This window comes from Eurytemora carolleeae, unplaced genomic scaffold (assembly GCF_000591075.1).
Source record: "Eurytemora carolleeae unplaced genomic scaffold, Eaff_2.0 scaffold299, whole genome shotgun sequence".
Taxonomy (NCBI): domain Eukaryota; kingdom Metazoa; phylum Arthropoda; class Copepoda; order Calanoida; family Temoridae; genus Eurytemora; species Eurytemora carolleeae.
The window spans coordinates 287,153-310,058 of NW_019396463.1; the positions used below are offsets into that span (position 1 = coordinate 287,153).

The 22,906-nt window shown below is 31.6% G+C and overlaps 3 protein-coding genes across 3 annotated transcripts in view; all 3 read left to right on the forward strand.

Annotated features, from left to right (window-relative positions):
* The window catches only part of LOC111703754 (TATA element modulatory factor), a 31,846-nt gene extending 29,366 nt beyond the window's left edge, over window positions 1-2,480 (forward strand). Inside the window, exons 27-30 of the mRNA XM_023475798.1 lie at window positions 173-270; window positions 691-771; window positions 1,153-1,212; window positions 1,287-2,480. Of these exons, the coding sequence (XP_023331566.1) occupies window positions 173-270; window positions 691-771; window positions 1,153-1,212; window positions 1,287-1,337 (290 nt within the window). The 3' untranslated portion in view covers window positions 1,338-2,480. The remainder of the gene's footprint in view (window positions 1-172; window positions 271-690; window positions 772-1,152; window positions 1,213-1,286) is intronic.
* Window positions 2,481-4,553: 2,073 nt separating this feature from the next.
* LOC111703757 (uncharacterized) lies at window positions 4,554-10,869 on the forward strand. Its single transcript, XM_023475800.1, has 8 exons — window positions 4,554-4,579; window positions 6,031-6,149; window positions 8,786-8,889; window positions 9,259-9,391; window positions 9,462-9,608; window positions 9,665-9,801; window positions 10,064-10,273; window positions 10,432-10,869. The coding sequence occupies exons 2-8, from the start codon at window positions 6,113-6,115 to the stop codon at window positions 10,597-10,599; spliced, it is 936 nt and encodes a 311-aa protein (XP_023331568.1). The 5' UTR covers window positions 4,554-4,579; window positions 6,031-6,112; the 3' UTR covers window positions 10,600-10,869.
* A 1,443-nt stretch (window positions 10,870-12,312) lies between these two features.
* Window positions 12,313-22,579, forward strand: LOC111703759 (uncharacterized). The gene is made up of 9 exons (XM_023475801.1): window positions 12,313-12,345; window positions 12,829-12,888; window positions 13,090-13,141; window positions 16,034-16,104; window positions 17,551-17,670; window positions 19,721-19,773; window positions 19,854-19,946; window positions 21,560-21,656; window positions 22,469-22,579. Exons 2-8 carry the CDS (start codon window positions 12,832-12,834, stop codon window positions 21,636-21,638), a joined length of 525 nt encoding a protein of 174 aa, XP_023331569.1. The 5' UTR covers window positions 12,313-12,345; window positions 12,829-12,831; the 3' UTR covers window positions 21,639-21,656; window positions 22,469-22,579.
* Window positions 22,580-22,906: the final 327 nt, after the last annotated feature.

Sequence of the window (22,906 nt, forward strand, 5' to 3'; positions counted from 1 at the left end):
TTGTATTGAATAAAGTTGTTAAGAAGAAGAATATTTAAGGGGTTTTATTTGAAGCGTTGAAATGCGTTGACTGCTGTAAATTCTTGTTTAAAATAAATGTTTATTGTTTTGTGCATTTAATTTCTTCAAAAAGACGTAAATTATCTAAGTTCGCATTGAATATGATGTTTAGGAGAAGTTAACCAGCTTCAGCATCAGATCATACAGTCAGAGAGGATAAAGGAGAGTTTATCTACTGAGTTAACTATAATTTCAGAGAAAGCTGACTTGGTAAATCTATGAATATACATACTCTATTAACTTTCAAGTTCTGTAGACCCCCTTCTTTTGTTTTTATCAGCCTATTTGTTTTATAAAATATTTGGTATATTGTTCTTCTTCCTCAAAATCCAAATTATAAAAGTATGAGATAATGGCTTAAACGTTACAGGATAGACTAAATCTGATTTGTACTTGTTACAAAATATTCGTTGTACGTTTTTAGAATGTTAAATTTCACTTTTTGGTTTCCTCCAAATAGCAAAAATATTTCGAGCTAAATATATTTAAACTAGACCAATTATTTTATGCCGGGATCAAATTTAATAAATTTGAGCAAGGTCGCTGAACAACCAACCGTCGATTCAATTGCTATATGTGATTGAATTGAAATTATAAAAATAACCAAGTTAACAATTCATATATATTTAGTGTGAGAAGTACGCAGAGGATATCCAGGATTTAAAAACAAGATTAAAGGAAGTAGAAGCGAAATATCAAACTATGCTCACGGTAGGAATAACATGGGTTGGTTGGTTGGTTGGTTGGTTGTTGGATAGTTAATTGGTTGCTTGGTTGGTTGGTTGGTTGTTGGATAGTTGATTGGTTGGTTGGTTGGTTGGTTGGTAAGAGCGGTAAAATCAATGCCAAGGGCGTTGCGACACTTCGAAGTCGACCCTGTCTTGAAAATTGATGCAATTTTTCTATTTCATAGCAGGCAGAACCTATGTAGGTGGTTGGTTGGTTGCATGGCTTCGTGGTTAGTTGGACTTTTGGTTGTTTGGTTGAGTTCACTTTGACTTTGACTTTGATATGATTCGATTGGTTTGGTTTTATTTGATTTGATTAGGTTTGATATGATTTGATTGGATGATTGATTGGTCGATTGTTTAGATGTATGGAGAGAAGGTGGAGGAGGCGGAGGAGTTGAAACTTGATCTTCTAGATGTAAAGGTACATTCAAATTAAAGTTTAAACCATGTGGTATTATAAAGCTTTTATTTATTACAATTATTTTTTGATTTCAGGAAATGTATAAGACACAGATTGATCAACTTCTCGGGAAATCCTCTAATTGATCGTCTCACCTTTAGCCAACAAATTGGTTAATTCTTCAATAATCCTTAGATTCGTTTAATAATAGTTCTGCTTGGGAGACGGCAAAATGTATTTAACAAATTTAGGATCTACCAACGCATTTTCTATTCCGAGATTTCCAGCAAATTTGAATTTAATCTTTTACTAATTTTAATTTGAACTTTATATATTTTAAACCAGATTATCTAAAGGTTGAGCCTTTCCCATCAACCAAACAATCAAATACAATATTCAATACATTCCTATGAAGTTTCTTTTTATTAATTCCAGTATTTTTAATTTTAAAACTAATGTGTCAACTGAAGTGTTTAGTCTTAACGACTCAATGTGTGTTTATACTTTGTTTAAATTTCGAATATTTGGCACTTTTTCATCCTCTATTTTGAACATAAATTTTTAAGTAAAATTTTATCTTGAATATTATTTTAAATGTAATTTTAATTTTATCGTGGACTAAGATTCTGTCCTTAGTTAATTCAAATGTCTATGAGTTGTGTTTTCTAAGAAATATTTGACAAAAAAGATTTATTTGTTCGGAGAGGGAGGAGGCCTTACCCCTCAGAGATTTGCCATACAATACCGAGTCGGCACTGTTTAGAACTTTTCTTCTAAAATTATAACATGTCTTATGCCAAAATTAATTCTTGTTCAGATGTAACAATGCTTTAAAACAATAACTGTGCATTAAGCGATATATTTATACCTCGACATAAAAATGTGTTATTTGAATCAAATATTTTAACAGATTACTTCAAATTCATTTTAGAACTTGTCCTTGACGTTTCTTCCTTTCTGCATAAGAAAAACATGAGAAAGGTTTATTATAAAAACGATTACTCTATAATGAAGGCGCGATACTAAATGGCAACTCTGGGGGGGGGGGGGCTCCTGGCGGCCAAGATGTCAATCCCTCGTTCAAATCCTCAATGCTTAAGATTTAATATACATCATCTGATTGAACAAGGGTAGGTTAATGAAAAATAAAGTTGTTCATATGAACTATTATTTCTGTGATATAATTTAACAAGATATATATAATATATGACACCGTTTTAGATTTGTCTGCAATTAAATTATATTTATGAAATTTTCATTTTCGAAATAAATATACTTATATTAAACTAGAGATTTTTTTTCTGGATCGTCTTCGTAGTGTAGTGTGAAGTCATCGAGCTAGGGAAGGCACAGTACACCAGTTTTTCGTCCGCATCACGAATAACGTCACAACTCAACATTATTTCTTCCGCGCACATTTTTCTTCGTCGCGTCGGCATTGCTTCTGTGCTTTCAAATGTATTTTTTATGCCTGTTAGTGTTAACACTTAATTTAAAATGTTATTTAATATGGCTTGATTTTGTTCAAAAAAAATTTTGTTTGAAAAATACAGTGATTTCTAGTATAGCAAAGAACGGAAAATGTGTGTGCCTTACCCATTTTTGTTCAACAACACACTTTTCTCAAATTACTCCTAATTTGCTACTTTTAGGTTATATTGGGCTGGACGTTTTAGAATCTGCAGCTATAATTTCCATTTTTTAGTAGGGAACATAGTAATTGGTTATGATGTGCTGGAGAGATTATGATACGCTTCAAGTATTAGTTTTTAAACTTAAAAAGTGTTTTTTTTTATTGCTCACTGTGCCTTCATAAAATGTTCTTATTCTTCAAATTTCGATTTTAACAATTTTTAAGTACGTAAAAAAGAATTAAAACAATGCTGAACGAAAAAGTGGTCTAGTCGTATGAAATAATTTTGAATTTTGACGTCATTTGTGGTCGGACAAAGGAGGGAGGGAACCCCCGGACGCCATGAGCCTCCATCCCTGCAGACAAGAGCCTCCTAGATTTGCCTGGCAGACCGAGCCTCCGCTATGCAGTAACAAGCCTTCGCCATGCAGACCGAGCCTCCGCTATGCAGTAAACGAGCCTTCGCTAAACAGAAGTACTAATTTTAAAACTCTTGTTTCGTATGTATAATAAAATGTTTTTGACAATTCTGTCGACATGGTGGCATGAGAGGTTTCTCAAAAATGATAAGTTTTTATCAATTAGCATAAATAGCGCCTAATTATGACTAATAAAGTGGTATTTAAAACTTTAACATTTTACACGAAAAGGAAAATATTTAGAGAAAAAAAATTTTAATTGAATTTCATTTCATCTTTTATAATTTTTGATTTAAGCAATACCTTTTTTTGTAGTTAAAATTAAATCTAGAAAATTCGTATCATTTATTTAAATCTTAACATTTTTTAAAAAAAGGTATTGTTTAAATCAAAGATTATAACAAAACAAACTAAGTTTACTCCAGTAATATTTCTCCAAATATCTTACTTTCTGCGTAAGAAATGTTTAAAGTTTTAGTATAAATCTTATAAACCACTTTATGAGTTCATATATGTTTCTAATCATGACAATCAAAAAATATTTCTAATCTTCAGTAAAATTCTTATGCCACTACGCCAAAAAAATTGTTTAAACTTTTTATTACACATAAAAACCAAGATTTAAAAAAAGCTGTGCTGTAGAGTGGAGGCTCATTTACTGCATAGCAGAGACACGGTCTGCATAGCGGAGGCTTGGTCTGCATAGTTGAGGCTCGATCTGCCTAGCAAATCTGGGAGGCTCGTGTCTGCATAGTGGAGGCTCATGGCGTCCGGGGGTTCCTTCCCTCGACAAAGAAATAGTATGGGGTTCCTTCCCTCTCTCGGTCTAAGCGTAAAAGGACTCTAAGCGTAATTTTAAGTGGCCCCCGGCCCCATTGCACGAATTACAATGGGACCCTTTTAGGCTTGTTCATCGAGTAGAGAAAGCTCTGTGTAAACCTCTTCAATAGCGGTTGAATCGTTCTTATACCTGGCGCGTAAAGTGTGTACAAATGGGCACGTTCGATTTCTTTATTTCGTTCTTTCATCATTCGTGAACTACTCATTTCGTTTTTTGTTTCAATCGTTCAAAAAATTATTTTGTTCGTCCGCAAAACTATCGTTCATTTATCTATTTCGTTCGTATTCTCACTGAACGATCGTTTAATAAAATCGATCGTTCCGTAAAAACACGATCGTTTTTTCAAGAATTTGTTCTTAAAAACCGTTCGTTCAGCATAAAACTACCGTTATTTAAACAAAAAAATTTCATTTAAACATTCGTTCAGCAAAAAAATGTCTCGAATAAATCCTAAAAAGTGTCTCTACAATACTGCATTCTCAGCTCAACTACCAGGTCTAGTCGGTCACTCCCTTTTAACTATGTACATATGAATTTTTATACAAATATTCTGTCCAATTAAGAGAGTTAAAACTAACGATATATACTTAGGAGAAAAAAACTAGCGGGAGTCTCGACGACGTAATTCAGAATAAGAAATGCTATAACCTTATTTCTTTATTTAAAAGTTAATTCCACATTTGACATCCCAATCTTTTGGTGTATTTTTTGCCCTCAACCGTTTTTGCATATATATACATTATACATATGTATATATATATTTGTTTTGCTATGAAAATTTGTGTTTGCAGCGAAGACAAAACAGATATATTTTAATGTGTAATTTTAACGGGTGAAGGCAAGAAAAGATAATTAAAATTGCATTTCCAGCGGTTGAAGGCAAAAGAGTTTTCAAAATTGCGTAATTCCAGCGGTTTAGTATGAAATATTTATATTTATATTTATTTAAGGTATTATCAAGACATAAAATTTATTTTTTCATTTCTTATTCTAAACTACTGAGTGTTCCAATAAACATAGGAATTGAGAGACGAATATTGTCTTTGATTTCCGTTAATTGATAAATGACATAAAGTGCATCAAAAAAAGATTAAAAGTCTGATGAGATTTTCAAAATGTGGCCTACCTATTTGTATCTTTAAAATTACCGAGATATTAAACATTTTAACAGTTTAGTTGAGTTTTAATAAACTGGAATCTGAACAAATTTCCTACTATTTCTCCGTCAATTTTGCAGGTAAACAAAATGGTAGTTCACATTTTGAAAATCCCGAAACTAGCAGTTTTCGGTGGTAAATGTTTCAAGTGTTGTACTACAAAATAATGTTTACAAAACAATCACGCATGGAAAAAAGACGATATAGAAGTCATCATCTAATTCCCATGTTTTGGGACACCCTGTATGAGTCTAAGCTGTGTCTCAACTCTTCACATCCATTTAACCCCTCGACCGCTGGTTTTTTTCTCCAAAGAATATATCATTGAGTTGAAACCAGCATAAAAAGTTTATTTTGGATATAATTGTCTTAAGGATTATGCCACCCACACAATTCAAACTTGGAATTAAGTAAATCCGGTTTAGAATGAATGTTTGAATGTACAGTATGTATGTACAGGCATAAAAATACGCAGAAATTAGATCCGTTCATAACTAGATCAGAACATTTCTAAATCTGTAAAGAACTTTGACACTTAATTTAAAATGGACCTGATCGAAATCCTAGAAAACGACTAACTTTTTTACTCACCACTACCACCAAATTTAGTGCGGGATGCGTTTTTTTTCTTAAAATTGAAATAGAGGCTGAAATTATACATGCAACCTGAACAATTGAATTTAGAAAAAAATTAGCTTGGAGGTCATTGACCTCCATGAATCTATGAAAACATGAAACCGGAAATAATCCTACATTTTAAACCTTAGACCGAACTTTTGATCTTTTCAGGCCAGTTCCACTGTTTTCTGGTTCTCACTGTATTTCTAGCAACTATAATAAACATAAAGAATGTGTGACCTCTATAAGTTATATGACCTCCTCTACCTTCTGGTGGCCCCTTAATCAAGGTCTGGAAACACTGTTAAAAAGTGCTGTTTACCTTCTTTGCATCTTTAAAATTGATTGAGATATTAAACCTCTAAATAGTTATGTTTTCAATAAAAATGATATATGGTATCTATACAAATTTCTCCGCTAATTGTAAAGGTGCAAAAATGGTAGACCATAATTTTACACTGGGATTCTAATCAAGGTGTGTTAACAAAATTATGAAACAAAGACGATAAAGACGATTCTCATGTTTTTGAGACACTCTGCAGTAGACTATAAAACCAGGCATTTCCCCCATTTCTCTGGGATTAAGGAGAAAAATGACCTCCGATTCATCTAATTTTTAAATTCGTGTCGATGGCCAAATTTTGATGCTGTATGCAGCTTCAACCATTTTAAGGGCACTCAGCCTGTAAATTTTATAAGCCAATTGTCCCTTCCATGCATGGAAAATGGAAAGATAAAATCTGGGAACATTTTTTCAAATCCTGTAATATTACTTTCATCAAAAGAAAGTTTAATAGCCAATATTATAGTTAAAATTATTAGATTTTTATATTTAGATATTATTTTTTGGAGAGCACCTGCTAACTTTGTATTTGCATCAACCTCCCTGTAACAAGAATTTCAAGTGAACCTCCGTGCAAATATAGCAGTGCCAGGATCATTAGGGAACCATTTAACCTTTTTAAGATATTGTCGTTTTTCTAGGTTTAAAAGTGTTCAAATCGAATAATTTCTACAGGTTTTCCTGAAATAAAACTTCGCAACTATCTTTTGAAAAGAAAAAAAAATGGATTAAACTTTTTTATTTAATTCATGCCTAATCCGACAAAGCTTTTAAAGCATTGTGAATCTGGAATTGTTATCTTTGCACGAAGAATCCTTTGTATGTGTTAAATGTTAAATTGAAGGAAATTACCATTCATCAATCGTTCTGTACGACTAGGAATTTTTAAATTACGGGTTTCTCTTAATCTCATAAATCTCTCACAAATCTTTAAATAGCTGAATCTCCATCCATTTCTAGGAACTTTTAAAATCTGATTTTAATATCCAAAATAAGAATATTTTATAATGCACTAAGAAAATTTGCAAATTTTGATTTCACATAAGCTTTTTAAATCATGTACAGACCCCTGGCTTTAGACTTCTATTCACTTGAAAGTTGCTTGAAAGTTTTCACAACAGTGGCCATTTTCTTCTTTGTTAGTTGTGTTTATCTTCTTCTTTGTTAGTTGTGTTCATCTTCTTCTTTGTTAGTTGTGTTCATCTTCATCTTTGTTAGTTGTGTTCATCTTCTTCTTTGTTATTTGTGTTCATCTTCTTCGTTGTTAGTTGTGTTATACACAACTCAAACGCTTTCGAGAAACCCTCACATATGTCGCTTCGGGGACATTTAAAAAATACCAATTTCCTAATTAACTTAAGTCTTCTTTCTTAAATTGCAGCAGAATCACGTCAGCTAGGGAAGGGTTGGAGGGCCGTTATTAACCCACGAAATGGTCTCCACTGTCCAATGGTCTGCAGAGTGACCTCCAATACTGCTAACAAGCTCCAAAATAATCTCCAAACTTAGCAACCTGGCTCCACCTGTTGATTTATAACTTTCAGTCTACAGATAAAAAAGAAAATAATTGTAGTTTTAAGGAATTTGTCCCGTTGGGGACTTTTAAAGGAATTTGTCCCGTTGGGGACTAAATCCTCCCTAAGAATCATTCCAGAAAACAATAAAAAAAACTGAAATTCGTACAATAATCTATTCTGTGCTATAAATGTGAAGTGTTATTTGATTATTTCTTGGGGCTCAGGGCTTGTTTTGGGGCTGCACTGGTTTGAAGGTCATTTCCACTAACTCTGCGGTTTGGAGACCATTTTGTGGGGTTCATTGCGGCTCTGCACAATCTCTGAACAATCATCATATCATCTGTTTAAAAAAATCTGAGAGGAATGTATTTTATACTCTTTAAGAGCAGGAGGCCAGGTCTATATAAAAGAGCTGTTTTAGCTTCAAATAAATCATATCATTTTGGAAAATAGGAGAGAAAACAGAAAACTTGATGCATCTCCAACCAAAGCTTGCCGGTCAGTTATCTTAATCTTTTATTTTCTGCATAAAACTCTACAAGCCTGTACACTGTATAGTGCACTGTGTGTACATATACTTGTACATAGATGAAATAATGTTCTAAGTGGTTAAATTTTCTTCTAGTCCTTGATCTATAGATTAACAATTATTCAGGGATTAACATTTTAATTAATACTGGTTTAGTAAGGATTTTATACACCTATTCTTGGATCCAAAGCAGCACAATCTCTCTCCCCCCCCCCCCCTCTATCCAGACCTCCATCCATAAAAAAAGGGAACAACATCCCAAACTGCATGTAGTAAAAAATCTAAAATTCTTTAGAAGAAACTTTAAATTTGCTCAATACATGTGGGTTGTTATTTTAGTAAACGTTTCTTTGGGACAGTTAAATTGGTAAAAACTTGGTGACAGGTTCCCTTGATACAAGTAGTATTTTATTTTTCAAAGAAGTTTTTATAAACATCCAAAAAGTTTCAGTTGTGGCCACTAAACCTTGAAAAAAAATCCTTTTAAACTGATTCCAGATTGGGATTTGAAAAAATATTGAAAGATCTTGTTTTTAGTGTCTGGTAGTCATTTTGTCTGGCTAATTTTCTGCCTTCACACAAACAAAGGAGAATCCTTGCCTAACTCAGGCTTTAGTGCAGAGGATAAAAAGTTGTTAAAGGTAAGAGAGCTTGATAATGACCAACATAAATAATAAATATTTAATCAGAGACGTCAATTGAGTAAATCTTATGTTTCATTGAGGTTTGTCCCATGTGAAGTTTAAATGTTTTCTCCTGTTTAACCCCTGTAGATTTTAGTTTTCTCAATCTCAATGGGGAAGAGCCACCTCCCATCCATCTTCAATCTGTAATTTTGAGGCTTAAAAGTTTAAAAGTTGATCCACTGAATAAACAGAACCACATCCAGGCTGAACTTCTGAAGAGATATCCCACGTCAGCAATGTATCAACATTTCATATTCTTAGTTTTTATATGGTTCAGCATATCCAAAATTCAAATTTAAGCCATGCTAATTACTTAAATCTTAGGAAGAAAGCTTACTCGAAGATATCTACTATCAGCTTGGGAATCCAAAAACTACAATTCCTGAAACCCCTCAAATCAGGAGTATCAAAAACCTGCTTCAAACCTTTAAAGCGCCTCCAGTAGTTCTAGCTAGAGGTAAGATCATGTCTCCTTTATATTACAAAAAAAAATGTTATTTTTAAATCTAATATGAATATTTTCTCAGAATGGAAAAAGCTATCTCTTCCCTTGGAAAGCCTTGACAAGTTTGAAAATAACATTGCGAGATGCGTGTTGTGGATTCCTGAGGACTGGCTGGAGAACGGATCAATCAAAATAAGAAGATTCAACCTTCTCCCAACTACCACTGAAGGTAAGGTGAAAAGTCATTAATACAATCAAAATATTTGAATCACATCATATTTGCAGGAGCTTGGAAAGGGTTCGTTGTGACTAGATATGTTCTGAATCACATGAGAAGATCACTCAAGGTTCTCAACATCTTGGGTCTGAAGAGTTCTGCCTCCTTGTTCAAAAATGCGTTCCTTGAAATACAATCTGAAAAGGTTAGTTTTGTGGTATTAATAGATAATTCGTTTATACATGTCAAATTCTAAACAAGAGAAGTACCTGACCTAGGAATCCATTTAGAAGCGCAATCTAATTTGTACTTTAACTCTATTAAACTCAATTAAATTCCTTCAATAATCAAAAAGTTCAAAAAGTTCAAAGCAACGATAAGATTTCTTCAAAATTGCATTTCAACAAATCAATGACTTTCAATGTAATGAACACTTATTTCTATGATAACTCTTGAATATTTTTTAGGAACGTAACAAGCGGTCAACCGACTCAAGACTATGTAGTACAGAGGAGCAGAGCTGCTGTCTGTCCTCTGTATCGGTTAACCTGACGTCTATTGGTTGGGATTTTGTACTAAATCCTCAAGTGATAGAATTCACATACTGCGGAGGACACTGTGATCCATTCAGAGTTCCTCCAGGAATGTTTGTTCCACAGATGGCAGCACTCAGATGGGTAGGTTCATCAAATACTAATAAAAATTATTGTTTTTGCATTTTCTATGAAACTTTACTCTCTAGACATTTGCTTAAAAGCAACAACAACTTCTGATGTTGGAAGGAAGGCTAATTTTTTAAAGTATATCGGGTTTCTAACTTATATATTCATTTTAGAAAATCCACATGAGTGGTCTGCACAACCTGCCAGCACCCTGCTGTTCCCCAAGGGAGTATGGAAACCTCGAAATCCTCTACTTTGACAACCTCCAACCTGATGGCAGTGTTGAGGTTAAGTCTGGAACCCTACAAAACGTCCTCGCCACATCCTGCAGATGTAGCTGAATGCTTCAGTATCCATGGCTGGATTTAATTTAGTTAAATCATTTATTCTCACAAAAAAATGTAAATTCAACGGATAATATCCTGTTTATATCAATTAAACTTAGAAAATTAGAATGATTTAGACGAAGTTGTAGCATTGGGGAAAACCAGCCTTTATAATAAAATTGTATATTTATAAACCAGATAATTTGAAGTTGTAATATATTTGATACAAGTACAACACAATAATATATGACCTATCTTTCAACGTTGTAAACACATTGATATAAGTTATCCTCATATTAAAAAATTATATTTTCACAAATTGTATTTGAATTCAATAAAATAAGATATATTTAAGTGTTTTTTTTTCAACCTATTCATGCATTAAACCGACTTTACACTACCTTTAATATTTTCCCACAAACAAATAAAAATTGTAAAAACTTAAAACATTTATTTAAACAAACAATTACCCTACTAGAGGTTCCTAGAATCAAATTTTAAAAACATAAATGGAGCTAATTAATAAGATGAGAAATTAAAAGAGGGACGGAAGAGAAAGTAAGAAGAATGTGGCTCAAATTATGCAATTGTGTTGTTAGCCTACCCTAACCCCCCTGGGAAACATAACAGAAATGTTATTTTTATGCATGGAAAAGAGTTTATAGTACACTGTAGGTACATTGTACAGGGGTGAAGAACAATTGTTTTGAAAGTGTTATGCTACAAAAGAATATCAAGGGCGTACCAAGAAATTTTTCGAGGGGGTCTTACACCCCCTGAGTACACCTCTGTAGAAAATATTCAATAAAAAAATGAATATAGGAATTTATTTATAAACCCGGTTTTCTGAATACACTATTGTTTGAGAGTTTTGGACATTATTTCTGGCTCTACGGAACATCTATAACGAGCAGCAAGATTGGCTATATTCAGAGGCAACTTATAAGGTGGGGAAAGGGTAAGCCCCCGCTGGAAAATCGGGTCAATATCCCCACCCCTAATCAAATACAGACCCTTTTTATTTTTTAACACTGTATTTTGTTATAAAATTTACCTGTGGCGCCATTTATCTGTCAAAATTTTGTTAATTTTTTTAATATTTTTTCTTCCACGGGAAATTTTTAAAAGTAGGCACGACATTTTCCCCTCCCACCCCTCACCTTTCCCCTCCCACCCCTCACCTTGCTACAAACTCTTTCCTTCTAGTAATATTCATTCACGGTTATTGGTTAATTATAATAGTCTTTTCTAACAGAACTAAAAGTATACAATAGCAGTATACAATATACAATATACAATATACATACATAATACATTGAAAGAGAGAAAGATAGAAGGAATGAAGGAATAAACAAGTTTAGTACACTCAAGAGGACCTTTTACAGTGGTAATATTTTCGTTTATTTTTAGAATCTCATTTAGTTCCGCTGTGTTTCGTGTGGTGACCTTTCTAATATTCTATTAGACATGGAACAGCTTACAAGTCTTTATTATGACATTTTTATACCAAAAAGGAGAATAATCTAAACTATTAATTCTGTTAGATCAATTAGTTGCAAAGATATTGGGATTAGAAGGCTAAAATTTTACTAATGGAAGTCTATAGGATGTAGCTTTTACTTTTCCTATTTGATTTGGTATAAATCGGAAATCTAATTTAACCATTACGTCTTTATTTCCACTGAGTATAGTCTATATTAGATCTTAGTTCTCTCAAGAAACTGGAACTATTCACACGTTTATACAAATATACTCACTATAGTATGTATTTTCATTCTTAAATATAATAATGAAATAAAAGTTTGAATTATCGAACATGTTTTGATAATGCAGAGTTTATTATGGTAAAAAGACCAAGTTTATGCATCTTATTTATACCTATATATACCTTTTTTTAAACATTTAATATTTTTTTCATTAATATGCTTCAACAAAAATCAGAATTTTTTTCGAAATTTAGCTTTTATTCAAATAAAAAATATTGACCCAGATATATTTAAGACATCTGAATGATTTTTGAAATTGATATAAATTTATTTCTTTAATGTACAGGCCTGTGCGACAGTAAACGGAGAGTTTAGTTAACTATAGTTTAACTTTACTTTTTCTTAACCAGTTAAACTTTTCATGAAAACCTCATATTTGAAATTTAGTTTAAGCCAAGATTATCAAATTATCAGAGTTTTGGTTTCATTTGTTCTCAAACTTTTTCTTAATTTTTTTTCATAATTATTGATGTATCAGGAAATGTCTATGTGGGGTATGTTTCTACTTATCTCTCAGATAGGGTTTACAATGGGACAGGTACTAATATAAAACACCTATTTTCACAATCAAAATCGATCTATGATTTTTTCAATTTTTTCCCCTGAAAGAGTTTTATATCTTTACAAAACAATCAAAACAACATCCCGCTCGCTCTGAAAGTAATTTTAAAAACTATTTTCAGAAGATGATCAAATTCTTTTTTAGTATTTCTCCTGGAAAAACAATATTGTAATTTAGGTTTTCCACTCCAATGATGATTTACCCAGCATAGTTTCTATTCTCAGTGAAGGTAGTATAAATTGTGTGTTTCATGGGTGAATAAATAATTTGACCTGAGCTGGGAACTTTTGTATTATGGATATCGAGATAAATGCTTGATCTCAATCTTTTGTTAATCTGCAGATTAATTTTATCTTTTTCGATATTCCCCATGTTAATCGTGCCCTGAAAGGAATAATTGAAATGAAGTAACTAAGCATTAAGTTCCCAAAGTGATTATCTAGATTCTGACCAAACGATCCGGATTATGAATATCCACCACAAGAGTTTCCAATTCTGGTCGTAAACATGAAGTAGAAATTAACATAACAATAGTAAACATGAAGTAGAAATTAACATAACAATAGTAAACATGAAGAAGAAATTAACATAACGATCGTAAACATAAAGTAGAAGTTAACATAACGATCGTAAACAGGAAGTAGAAATTAACATAAACATCGTAAACATAAAGAAGAAATTACAGTATCGATAGAATACATGAAGTAGAAATTAACATAACGATCGTAAACATGAAGAAGAAATTAACATAACGATTGTAAACATGAATAAGAAATTAAAAATAACGATCGTAAACATGAAGTAGAAATTAACATAACGATCGTAAACATGAAGTAGAAATTAACATAACGATCGTAAACATGAAGTAGAAGTTAACATAACGGCCGTAAACATGAAGTAGAAATTAAAGTATCGATGGAAAGCATGAAGTAGAAATCCGTTCAGGCAACACCTAATGGGTTCGTTCAACCCAGTCTTCGTCTGAAAAAAGACAATATATAGTTTTTAGGCAAGTTTTCTATCTCCAATCAATTTTAATTCTCAATAAGAAAAATACTTTAAATAAAAAAGCTTATGATTACATCTCATGGCCTGACAAGGATAAAATCAAAATATCAAAATTCTAAAACTGAGCGAAGGTTTTTTTTTTACATGAAGCTAATGAATGGAAAGTTTAAGAAATATGAGAGAAAGTTTGAATATTCATGCGTCGCTTCAGTTTCATCTTTCTCTGCATCCACTTCTTCACACTCATAACATGGACTCAGCATTCTTCTCCGGATTTTCAGAAATCCTGAACATTAAATGTTTATAGCAAAATCCTAAGATTAAACACTTTCAGACAAACCCCAGTAAAAAAATATTTAGTTTTCAAAATTATAAACATTTTTATCTATAAGGATATCGTTGTGAATCGGAAATTGCCATCATGGCATGAAAAGCCACTTCAAATTAAGCTTTAAAAACGGACTGTTCGCTTATTTGGGTAAGTTTAGGGTGAACTAATTAGCCTATTCGCTATTCATTCGTATTAATCTTACTTTACAAAGACAACTGTAACCGGAGAAAAAGCCGACTTTTCGTTCTTTTTGTCATAGTCATTAAATTTTTTTCAAATATTAGATTAAACTGTTATAGAATTTATCAGGCTGTTGTTACTGAAAAAATGTTTAAATAGTGTCTATGCAAAGGTAGTGTACCTTTCCGCTGGAATTCTAAACGATAAATCGGCAATTTCTCTGGCCATAGATATCTTTGAAAAATAAGACTAAAACTAATAAATAGCTACTAGGCTATTTAGTTTACCATGAAATTACCCAAATAAGTGAACGGTCCCTTTAAGGATTTCAATACGCATGAACAATTGCATGAATATTGAATACCTCTAAAATAGCCGGCAGTAAAAACCATTGAATAAGGCACACAATCGAACAATCGAAATGCTATGAATAAATCTCTAGTCATTAGTCAAGTTCTATTATAATATAAATATAAAACCAATATAAAAGAAGAATTGAATAAAGGTCAAACATTGAAGGTAAAAGATGGTAAAACATAGCAAAGTATAGCACTGTTATTTTGGTTCGCTGTGTTATAAAGTTTTTGGACAGAAATTTTCTCTTTATCAAGAAGGTTCAAACCTTTTTAAATTTAATTTTGGCCCGAGCTTTAGCGAGGGACAAATATAATCTAAAAAAGCGAAAACCTTCTAGATATTGAGAAAATTTAAGTCGTTAAAAAAAATAGTGTTATAGGTCATTTTATCAAACGATTGTGTCTTATTTCAACGGCTCTTTTAAATCAAATAAGCTTTGAAACAAATCAGAAGTCAAAATATAAAGTTGATATAATCTTATTTTCATTTCAACTGAAAAACATATTTTGGAAATATCCTAATTTTTTTTGAGAAAATCCGGGAACCAATCAAAACTTTATAGCACAGCAAATTTTACTATATAGCATGATGATTACTTTATAGCATGGTGCTATAATTGACCTCTAATTTAACATTATAGCACGTTCATTATGAAATTCACGATGAAGTGAGTAAGAATGATAAAGTACACTATAGTTTCATAAAACTAAGTATATAATCAATTCAACTATATGACGTGTCAATTCATGTAATTGCGAAAAAGTTTTTGCCGGGATTTTATTTTTTTCTTGTTTGTTTGAGACCAAAATTATAGCATTTTTACACCAAACGTAGTACAGTGTATAACGTTACTTTATCATCCTGCTGTAGGATGATAAAATAACTTTATCACTCTACAACGGAAATGAAATTCGAAATTTTGATAACAGGGTCATAGTTTCGTTTTCACCCTGTTAGTTGGATTAAGTTTTTTTTCTATTTTAAATCATCACTCAAAATCATATATTTTGATGGATGTTGCAAATTGCAAATTTTCTTGTTATTCGAATTGGAAACCATATATTTTTAAAAACAAATTCATAAAGCATCATATCGCTCACTGTTGATTTTTATGGTTTTATGAGTATTTTTAGAAAATATTGTTTTATCTATTTTTATCTTTTTAATTGGATTAAGATCATCTTTAATCTTCATTAATTGGATTAAGCTCAACCCACAGAATGACAGAAAACCTTCCATAATTAGGCAATCCTGTTCGACTGGACAAATCTCTTCTGAATAATCTATTATCTTCATGGAATAATAGAAAGTCGCAGGTACTCCAGCAACATTATGTTGATTTTCAAGGTAGAAATATTTGTTTTATAACATCAATTACTAGCTTGGGAATCCAGCGCTGCCCAGTTTAAGAAAAGTTACTCTTGCCGTTTACCCGCACTTGAACGATTTTACCAGGAAACCAAATTTTCGCTATTAAAGTCGACTATGAATCTTAAAACCAAGCTAAGAACATTCCCGTGGGCCTCCCGACTTCCCCAATCAAAATTTGAGGCAAATCGGTCCAGGGGTTCCTGAGTTATGATCGGGAAAAAAACAGACATACAAACAGAGATTTCAACCTTTTTCCTTTTTTTCCACAGTTTCATGACTCTCACTGTATCTTATTTATTTCCAAAAATGCTATTCATTTCATTCATTCAAATAAAGTCTTTGCAATTTTTCTCCAAACTGCATTGCGAGGTTACTGTGTATTTAACTTAATTATCTCAACAAATTAATTGATTTGCTAAATTATATCCTCTTTATTACTCTGAATCGGAATCTGCAGAAATAAATGGGATTGGAACCAGGATGTTTTAATTCATATTTGTAAAATATCTAAAAATATTACATATAAAAAAGGCGTATGAACGGCGTATGAATCAAAATCGGAAAAATTTTGTCCAAAAAAAGTTGTGTTTTCAGATTTCTGCAGTAAAATACTAATTTCTATTAAGTAATTATTTCCGAATTTGGTTAATTTTGATCCTTTAGTTTTTATTCACACAACTTCTGTTAGGGATAATATCATTTTAAACAAATATTTATTAAAGTCATCCTTTAACTTACCTAAATAGTTTAGTTTTGCCATTTACAACTCGAATCTTAGAAACAATGACAAAGATATAGTTGTTTTCTAATTTCAAAAATTATTAATAAAACAAGACATTCGTATATATGTTACGTATAGCCGGCCAAACAGCTGGACCGATTAGGCTGAAATTTGTTGTGAACACTCGTGGGTGGTCGGGGGTATTATAGGCTAAAAAATCCAAAATTGTTTTTTTCAAATAATTTTCTTTAGAAATATTTTTTTTAAATTTATTTTTCCACAGGCAACGCCGGGCCCTTCAGCTAGTTATAAAATAAATTTACAATTCCGTTAAATGGACTGTAAGCGTAGTTTCAAGTGACCCTCCGTGCAAAGATCGTAATGACCGATTCTCAACAGTATCCTTGAAACCTTTAACTGATTATGTATGAATTAGATATCCATGTTTATCATTTTTAAAACTGATTATTTTTTATTACGGTTTATGTGCATTTTTTACTGCTTGAAAACAAACAGAGAAATATCATAATCTAACAATTTTTAAGAAAGCAAACGATGAAATCTCAACATTATGTATCAGATAAAGGTTTTAAGGGTACCCTTGTCATTTTTTAATTGAAAGTAACTTAAAATAACGCTGACAGACCCTTTATATAATGTTTTTACCTAGGAGCAGTCTAGGGATGGGAAACCATGTTCATTTTTCACAGATTCTGAGGAGGGTGAGAGGGAGGGCAGATGTACAAATTATGGAGCTTGTAGAATTGAACATCAAGATTACTTCTCAAGGGTAAAAAATCTAAAAATTCTTTTTCAAATATCTTTAAAGGAATTGAGTCTTTGCTACACTTTCAAATTTTTAATCCGTATATCTTTGAAACCTTTAGATGTAGATTATCCTTTCTTTTCCTTTTCCTTTTATTTCTATTTTTATTTTTTTTAGAATTGGGGGGAAATATTCCCACAACCTCTACTTTTAGAGGTTTTTAAATATTTTCTCCTGAAACACTTAATTTTGTATGTTTTTGTTACATTTCATAAATAAATAATCTTTTACTTTTACTTTACTAGATTAGAAAATTTGAGTATGTGGAAAAACTCAATTCTTTTACCTATAGTAAAGATTATTTTTAGAAAAAAAAATCTAAAACAAGATTTTTTATGCTTCTTTAACGAATGACTTTTTATTAAAGTAATCATGATTCTAAGAAAGCGAAAAAATAATTTTACTAAATCTATGACAATTAAAAACTAGTTATAAAATCAATCAAATCAATTCAAAAATATAAAATATGCCATAAAGGAGGAGTCAAAAGTTTATTTTTAACTAAAAGAAAATAAAATAAAAAAAAATTTTGGTACGTTTTTAAGGTTTTTTTAATAATTTTTTTAAATAGCCGATTATCTGAAAGTCTCTTTTCCACTTCTTAATAATTCATGAACTCTGAATACGAAGATAATTAATTTAAAAGAGAAATCTTTGAATAATTGATGGAACCCTTTGCCATCTTTTGATTCATATCACCCTGGTCTAACTATGCTAGGGCTAGGTGTATTTAGTTAATTATATATGCATTTGATTTGTTTATATACGTACAGAGCGTCCCATATCATATTATGTTATATCCAAGATTTAAGGCTGAAATACGCACATAATGCTCGAAAAACTGGCGTTTTCTGCTTTCAAAATTTGATATTAGGCTTCTACAATGTTTTAGATTTAAATGATTCGTTATTTTTTCATAATGATTAGTCCCTAAAATCACCATTTAGAGCGAGAAACATGTACGATCCGGAATTATGTGACGTTGGACACCCTGTAATATAACAATCAATAAGTTTATTAAGTTGTTTTATACTTTTTATTTAAAACAAATGGCCGACAAAGTAGTGTGTAAAAGAAAAAAGAGAAATTTCAGTTAATTTTGTCCGAACTTTTAGATCCGTGTAAATTGGATTTATTTAACGGGAAATGTTTGGAACCTCTTAACTTGAGAGAAAATTTAATATTTGAAATTTCTTCCTAAAACCGATTATCTAAACATCATATTATAATTAACATAGGGAAGTACAGAGACGACTGTATAGAATTTATTCAGTCAGTCAGGGCTGTATAGTACATTATATCATTCTTCTAATAAATTATGAACCAAATTTTGCATTTATACTATCTTGGCTAGTTCGTTATCAATTTCAATGAAATAAATTTTAAATAATTATCAATTTAAGAGACAATTAATTGCCTAGAATATACTGCATAGGGAGCTAACTATATACGAGCATATACTGCATGGGGAGCTAACTATATACAAGAATATACTACATGGGGAGCTAACTATATACGAGCATATACTGCATGGGGAGATAACTATATACGAGCATATACTGCATGGGGAGCTAACTATATACAAGAATATACTGCATGGGGAGCTAACTATATACAAGCATATACTGCATGGGGAGCTAACTATATACGAGCATATACTGCATGGGGAGCTAACTATATACGAGCATATACTGCATGGGGAGCTAACTATATACAAGAATATACTGCATGGGGAGCTAACTATATACAAGAATATACTGCATGGGGAGCTAACTATATACGAGCATATACTGCATGGGGAGCTAACTATATACAAGAATATACTACATGGGGAGCTAACTATATACAAGAATATACTGCATGGGGAGCTAACTATTTACGAAAACAGCTACAGCGCTTTTAACAGTTCTTCAAACACATAACATGAAATGCTACTTACTGTAAAGTAATTTAAACTTCATTGTTTATTATGCTTCGGTGTAAAAAAAAAATTTGATTTTTATTATTTAATCAGGAAGGAGCCTGTAGAGACTTCCAGGATACTGGAATACATACACATGTTGTCAGGTATTCTTTTATTTCTTTATTTTTATTTCTAAATGTTGTATTAGCATTCATGTACTTTATCTATAAACAATCCATTTAAGTTGCTACGTGAAGATAACAACTAAGCAGAGAATTGATGGGATCTGTTCTGACCGGAACTGCAGAGCTGGGTCAAGGGTCAGATTTTTCCACAGGTAGAATACTTTACACTAGTAACAAGGGTGAAAATATTTGGCACTTTCTTTTTATAATTATGCTCAATCTTAAAGTTTTCTTTGATACATTGTCAAAAACATCTCTTGAATATTAGGGAAATTATAAGCAAAAACCCTGTCTTTTTAAAGATATTTCTCAAAATATGAAAAAATGGTTTTTAGCTCAAAATAAAACAATTTTTTGAAAAATCGAAAAACGTACAAATGTACTATGTTCAACGGTTAAAGACGTATTTTTAAACTTTTAAATATCCATCTCAACATGTTTTGAAAAATTGAAAAACTAACCTTCCATTATGATCGTAGTTTTTTTTAAACCCTAAACTACTGAATGAGTTTTGATTTTTTCTATTTATTTATTTTACAAATGTTGCTTCTAATTTTGCTAATGTATGATATTTTGCTGATGCAAAAAGGATTTGAAATTCTATGAAATAGTTTCACTCACCAGGGGAGTTTCATTAAGAAATGAAAGTTTTAGAAAATGAACGTAATATAATGTTAACAACCAGAAAGAAACAATGTTAATGTGATGTTAAAAACAGTTTAAAATTGACAGTTGTGCTTTCCACAATTAGGATCTTCTAAAATGTTGCAGGACATAGAGAGAACAGTTCTTGTACTATAGAGAGAACAGTTCTTGTACTATAGAGAGAACAGTTCTTGTACTATAGAGAGAACAGTTCTTGTACTATAGAGAGAACAGTTCTTGTACTATAGAGAGAACAGTTCTTGTACTATAGAGAGAACAGTTCTTGTACTATAGAGAGAACAGTTCTTGTACTATAGAGAGAACAGTTCTTGTGTTTTAGAGAGAACAGTTCTTGTATTTTAGAGAGAACAGTTCTTGTACAGAAGAGAGAACTATAGAGAGAACAGTTCTTGTACTTTAGAGAGAACAGTTCTTGTACTATAGAGAGAACAGTTCTTGTACTTTAGAGAGAACAGTTCTTGTACTTTAGAGAGAACAGTTCTTGTATTTTAGAGAGAACAGTTCTTGTATTTTAGAGAGAACAGTTCTTGTACTATAGAGAGAACAGTTCTTGTATTTTAGAGAGAACAGTTCTTGTACTATAGAGAGAACAGTTCTTGTATTTTAGAGAGAACAGTTCTTATACTATAAAGAGAACAGTTCTTGTATTTTAGAGAGAACAGTTCTTGTATCTTAGAGAGAACAGTTCTTGTACTATGGAGAGAACAGTTCTTGTATTTTAGAGAGAGCAGTTCTTGTATTTTAGAGAGAACAGTTCTTTCATACTTTCCACAAATAGAACCCACTTCCTTTTCCAGGCCATAGTAAGAACAGTGCTTGTACTTTGCACTTACAAAGTGTAAACTCCGGTTCTTTCAAGTAACAGGCTGACTTTTAAGCAGCAAAAGTACAGTGTACAGTACAAATACAGAATATAACAGTACACCAAATGAATGACCCCCTTCTAGTAAAAATGTATGTAAATTTTTGAATGTTCATATAATGAGACGAAACTGAACAGTTATTTCAGTTCGTTAATAGAATTTCCCGTTAAATTTCAAAAAATTTCTTTCATTTCGTTAACGGAACTTTTACCAAATGCATTTACTTGATATTTTAGAGATTGCAGTGAGAGCCCTCGAGCCCCTCCACGTATAGTTGATAATAATAATCTATTTGGATTACAACTGAAAAATTAAACAGTCCAAATGATAAAGGTAAAGACTCAAAATGTAAAGGGGGGACTAGAGATGATACTGCAGGGTTACACACAAAGGATGAGAATTCAAAGAAAGCCTGTACGGTTTCCTTATATTTATGATATGTACGGATATGATTCCGTGCAACTGTAAACCTGCAATTGTTCATGGTAATCCTAGACCCATTAAGCTAACCAGATGTTTATTGGTAAAACTATTGCTTGATAACAATATCAAATAAATGTAAGATTAATTACGTAGCATCTTCTTAGCTCACCTTTTTATGGGTCACACTATAATATTAAAGGGACTGTATGGGTAATTTTAAATGATGGCAATTCTCGATTTACAACGGTACCAATTCAAGTTATGTCAAGTATGAATCAGATAGTCATGTTTTTTTTAACTGTTCAGTGTTTATGCTCCTTAGTTCTTGCTTATAAGAAACAACGGGTAAATTATCAGAAATAGACACTTTTAGAGAGAGAAAAACGAGGTTATCTCCCGCATTTTTTTTATCAGAATAAGGTTTTTATGTTTTTTGTTTCAGATTTTTGAGAACCTTCTCAATGTTAAAAAAACCTCAAACTCAAATTTTTGCATCCCTTTATGTTCGAAACCTGATCGCGTAAACCTTTGGTATTGTTTGTTGATGGTTATTTGATTGGAGAACCATGAAGTTTGAAAAATCTAAGGTCTTTGACATAAAATTGCATAAGGTTTAGGGCAATCTATAAGTTCAGTTATTAATCTAAAGTTTTCGCAATTTTAAAAGTGTTGATTTAATTTGTTTAATGAATACTTTTAGCGTTAAACATCCTTTTTTTCAGGAAAATCAAGACAAAGAAGTAGAATCCCTCATTGAATACTTCTTAAATGTGCGTATAATATAAATGTTAAATGTAATATATGTAAGTTAAATACATATTCTAAATTTTGTATTTTCATCGTTCTTAATTTATGATTTAAAGTTTAAAGCCGAGTTTCATTCTTTGAATCAAATTATGAAGATTTTAAATATTTGAATTTGATACTGCAGATTAAAGATAAAGATGGACATTATCTATATTTTCGAGTTTTTGGATCAGTAACATCATACATTTTTATTTTGTATATATTCGTATATAATCTAATAAAAGCGGATTCGATTTGTTCCCTTGTCGTTCAAAGGGGCCAGTGGCGCGGGGGGGGGGGGGGTAATTTTAGATTTTTTAAGCCACCTGAAACCAAAAAAAATATGTCCAACAAAACGGCCAGCACTAAATTCA

Bases quoted from the DNA above. Each gene is read 5' to 3' on its own strand.
- LOC111703757 (XM_023475800.1), top strand. From the start codon at position 6,113: ATGACCTCCTCTACCTTCTGGTGGCCCCTTAATCAAG. The intron at 9,609-9,664 runs GTAAGGTGAAAA...TCATATTTGCAG, and splicing joins TCTCCCAACTACCACTGAAG to GAGCTTGGAAAGGGTTCGTT. The intron at 9,802-10,063 runs GTTAGTTTTGTG...AATATTTTTTAG, and splicing joins TTGAAATACAATCTGAAAAG to GAACGTAACAAGCGGTCAAC.
- LOC111703759 (XM_023475801.1), top strand. From the start codon at position 12,832: ATGTCTATGTGGGGTATGTTTCTACTTATCTCTCAGATAGGGTTTACA. The intron at 17,671-19,720 runs GTAAAAAATCTA...TTATTTAATCAG, and splicing joins ATCAAGATTACTTCTCAAGG to GAAGGAGCCTGTAGAGACTT. The intron at 19,947-21,559 runs GTAGAATACTTT...TTGATATTTTAG, and splicing joins AGGGTCAGATTTTTCCACAG to AGATTGCAGTGAGAGCCCTC.